Source organism: Buceros rhinoceros, unplaced genomic scaffold (genome assembly GCF_000710305.1).
Source record: "Buceros rhinoceros silvestris isolate BGI_N320 unplaced genomic scaffold, ASM71030v1 scaffold6077, whole genome shotgun sequence".
Lineage (NCBI taxonomy): Eukaryota > Metazoa > Chordata > Aves > Bucerotiformes > Bucerotidae > Buceros > Buceros rhinoceros.
Window position 1 is genome coordinate 85,133 of NW_010422741.1, and position 4,148 is coordinate 89,280.

The window sequence follows — 4,148 nt, forward strand, 5'->3', positions numbered from 1 at the left end:
CCACAGCCACTGGCCAGATACGGCTGGTAAGCCAGAGGAGCATTTGAGTTACGTGTTCAGCAGTAGATCCTCTTGTTCTCTAATGTTTTCTCCAACCACTGCTCTAAAACAGCATCCATGGCCCTGACAGAAAAGGTGAGCAGACACCATCTGGTCCCCTACTCCAAAGAACACCACCTCTCCTATCTGCTTTGTCCTACAGAGGCCATCTTGTTCATCTTGTTCCCATGAAGCTTACAGAAGGAAGTTTGGGTGCTGAGCTCTCTATAGACAGTTGAGCATGCAAACAGTCTAGAATCTCTCACTGGTTTTGACCAAAGGACTTTCCCTTCTAATATAACAAGAGGAAGATAATGGGGTGAGGTTTGTTTTCTGTTTTGTGGTGTGTGGTTTTTAAAGTACAGAAGACTTAGAATTCAGTAACTTTCTCTAGAGTCCATATGGGTGAATGGCATTGCCTTTAGTAATGTCAAGATATCACAGTGCATGGGGAAAAAACCCTTTTCTACTGATTCAAAAGCAAAGATTATTAATCAGTGTTATCCCATAAAATGGGTTAATTAATGAAGTCAGCATTAGACTGACATAAAGAAGAACCTCAGTTTAGCCAGAATGAAGTTCTAAACTTCTTCGAAGAAAGGAAAGCTTCACGACAGGTCCCAAAAATTCTGGCAAAGCCAGGACTGTACTGATGAACCACAAGATTATTCTACTATACTATGATTTTACATTTACTGCAGCTGACACAGACAATTCTTTAATTATTTAATGGCAACTTGATTAATTACAGGCTGCCACCATTTTATCTATTTCAAAGGGAACATCCAGCTTTTAAGAGATTACACAGTAATTAAAGCATTGCATTCTCGTTATTGAGATTAGAAAAATTATAAGTGTTTTGTGCATATGAGCTAGATTGTACCGGGATCACTATAGCAAATTAATTAGCTCTCTCCAACAAATCATACAGTGTATGAAGTTTTCTTTACAGTGCCTTGAGGATTCTGGTTTATGACTAGTTTAACACAGAGCTACTAATCAGCAGTAAATTGAATTCCTCTGTATACAATTAGGTTTCTAAATACCGGTGTTACCCAGGAAAGTTAAGAATTTCCGACTATTACTGGTATCGCCAGTAGGGGGCCTGTTACTACAGAGAGCAAGACAGACTCAAAACAAGCAGAAATTTTCCCACTGTTGGCTCCGCGCAGCATTACGGCAGCAAAACCATTGACCACATCTCACCAAAAGGTTTGCGACAGATGGAAAAAATAAACAACGGCCAAAACAATGTCAATGCCATCATTTCCACTATATGTTTTATACTGTTGTGAGGAAGGGCTCCTCAATTCAGTTACAATTCCTTACCCTTAAAAACATTCACATTCCTTGCAGAAGAGATCTGTGGGTTGAGCTGTATTCCCAACTTTTGCAAGGGTCCTTATGGTATCAAGTGCTCAAGTCAGCATTTAAACCCATTACATACCTCAAAATTTCCCTCAATCACCTAGCCCAAACTAAGCTCCTTTCATTCCTCTGCACACAGAGCTTGTTTTCAGTTAGTAATAAATCCCACCCTGCCCAAGTATCATATTTGGACATATAAACATGTTTATATTTGGACATATAAACATGCTCCGTTCTAATGTGCCCACCAAATCTGAGTTACTTCAGACAGTGGAGTGGGTAATACAGTGGGGGAAAAATCAGGGAACATCCACCATCTTGTGAGAGTCTAACTGGATTCTTCCCCGTGCTCCCACTAGGGAGGTCTGACTGCAGAGGTATGCCACTGCCCTTTCATGAGGAAGCCCACAAAGAATGAGTACCCAAAAATATAACCTTTGTTCCCAGACACTGCAGTTCTGTACACCTCCCCTCCTCAGTTATGCTTTGCTAATTCCCTGGGGCATTTCAGCATATATTTTCACGTCCTGTTTTCCATGCTTCCCTTACAAGTGAGAAGAGTTAGTAGCTCGCTTTCTTTTTAATGGAAATTCAGATTCTCAAACAGAGCTTCTATTTGAGGCACTGAGGCTGTAAGGAGGTGTAAAAAGAAAGCAAACATGCAAGTGCTAGAAGAGTTGTGACTATTATATAGTACCTCCTCAGACCATGTGATAAGATGCTCAACCTAATCCTTGTTAAAAGTCAAAGGTAGTTTTTCTAGCAATGATAGTTGAAGGAAAAAAAGAAGGAAGGGAAGGAAAAAAAGAAGGAAGGGAAGGAAAAAAAGGGACGTGCAACTCAAATTGCACCTCTGTCATAATTTGGCTGACCACCTGTGTAAGGATAGAATTCATCCCAGGTGAGGAAGAAGCACATGGATATGTTGTTTACTGTAATCCTGGAAAAAGGAAGGAGAACAGTGTTTGGTTTAGAACAACACATCATGGTTTATCTGGCAAGGCCCAGTTACCGCTTCGGCTGTAGTGACTAAACCAGAAAATGAAATGATAAGTAGGAAAAGCATAAACACACCAGATTCCCAGAGAGCAATACCTCAGATTGACATACATGTAACTGAGATAAGGCAATGAGGTAAAAATAAAATGGAACAAGGTTTTCTCAAAGAATCTCACTCTTTTATTAACGACAATTTTAATCATCATCATCATGTCCCTTCATGTCCACCAGTGGATGATTTCATTACTCATTCAGATAGAGTTGGGGCCCTCCAGCACTCCAGCCTCAGTACCTGTGGCATGCCCCTAACTATATCATGCTACTGGAGCACAATTCAGTGCACAGTATGGAAGTCTTGGGAAGGTACTGCAAAACTATGAAAATCACTGAGAAAAAGCAACGGCATATGTAACCAATCTGTTTTTCAGTAGTGTGCATACCTTGTCTTACTTTGAGACAGAAAGTGGAGTGCTACAACCAAAGCAGACAAAGCAGGAGATGAATTACTGACCTTTGACTACAGATTCGTTACACTTTATCATAAATATTTACATTAATCTGAAACAGAATTCCTGTTTGGAAACAATGTCTAGGTGGCAATGCTGCTGGAAGTCTGAAGGATGCCTATATGAGTACTGAGAAAAAAATAAGATCAGCAGGCATCTACAAACACACAGTCATTACTATTCTGCCTTGATCCTATTTAATTAGGAATCTTAAATCCACACCTTCTATGCATACAGTGTGAAAGCAATTTATCAGCCTGTCCTATTAACGGTGGATCTTTGCCTTGGTGAAAAGTCAGGGTAAAACAAGGGACAAAACCTCTAATATACTAAAGCAAAATACACCTCATTTAGCCAGTGAATTATTTATTGATTTAGTAGGTGCCATTAAAGGGCAGGAGGTCCTTCTACCAACCAGGAGGTAGTTGTGGTTCTTGCATCCTTATACAACTTTCTAAAGAATTTAGAAACTACTGTATTGAGGCTTAAGTTTTCTTCCTGTTGTTCTTTGAGTACAAAATAAAGGCAATCATGACTGACAGCACAAGATCAGTTTGTGTCTGCAGCAATGGAGCACTTATTCTGAGAACCAAACAAACCAAACAACCCCAAGCCTCCAAAGCAGGACCATTTCACATACACACTTGTCATCACGCCTTGGCTTCGCGAATGAAGATCTGGGAAGGGCTTTTCCCATGCTCACTGCAAGCGATGAGTGCACCCTTCAGGCCTGCGTGGTGGATTTTTTAGGTGAGGGGCAGCGTGCGCGGAACTGGCTCCACCCTTTACACCTGAGGATCATCTGCCAGGGCCTAGCGAGCTTGGACGGTGACAGCAAAGTCCTCGGGTCGTAGGTTTGGTTAGAGTATCCTTCTCTTAGATGATGGATGCCTTACAAGGCTAAAGGAGCTACATCTGCCTGGGTTTGGAGTCAGAGTTGTCCTCCTAGGACGGTTGCCCGAAGGCTAGTGAGCCCATCCCGCCCATGGACACACTTTGTCTGACCCTTCAGTTGAGACCTGTCTGGCTTGGGAGACCCCACCGGAGGCACATGCCACCACCAGCACAGCTCTCAACCTCACAAGGGCACGCAAGCTCTTTCCCCACGACAAGGGGGTGCCCGTGAAAGAGACACACTTGTGAAGGTCTACTAACAGTATAAATAACTGAGCACTGGTGACTCACAAGTCAAAGAACTAACCTTTTCTTGATACAGTTTGTGGAGCCAGTTAGAAC

General features: G+C 41.9%; 1 protein-coding gene across 1 annotated transcript in view; it reads right to left on the reverse strand.

The window, feature by feature from the left end:
• Positions 1-4,148, reverse strand: part of AGPAT4 (1-acylglycerol-3-phosphate O-acyltransferase 4) — a 61,088-nt gene that overhangs the window by 9,869 nt on the left and 47,071 nt on the right. The window contains exon 7 of the mRNA XM_010140159.1: positions 4,114-4,148. This exon is cut by the window's right edge and continues 4 nt beyond it. Within this exon, the coding sequence (XP_010138461.1) occupies positions 4,114-4,148 (35 nt within the window). The remainder of the gene's footprint in view (positions 1-4,113) is intronic.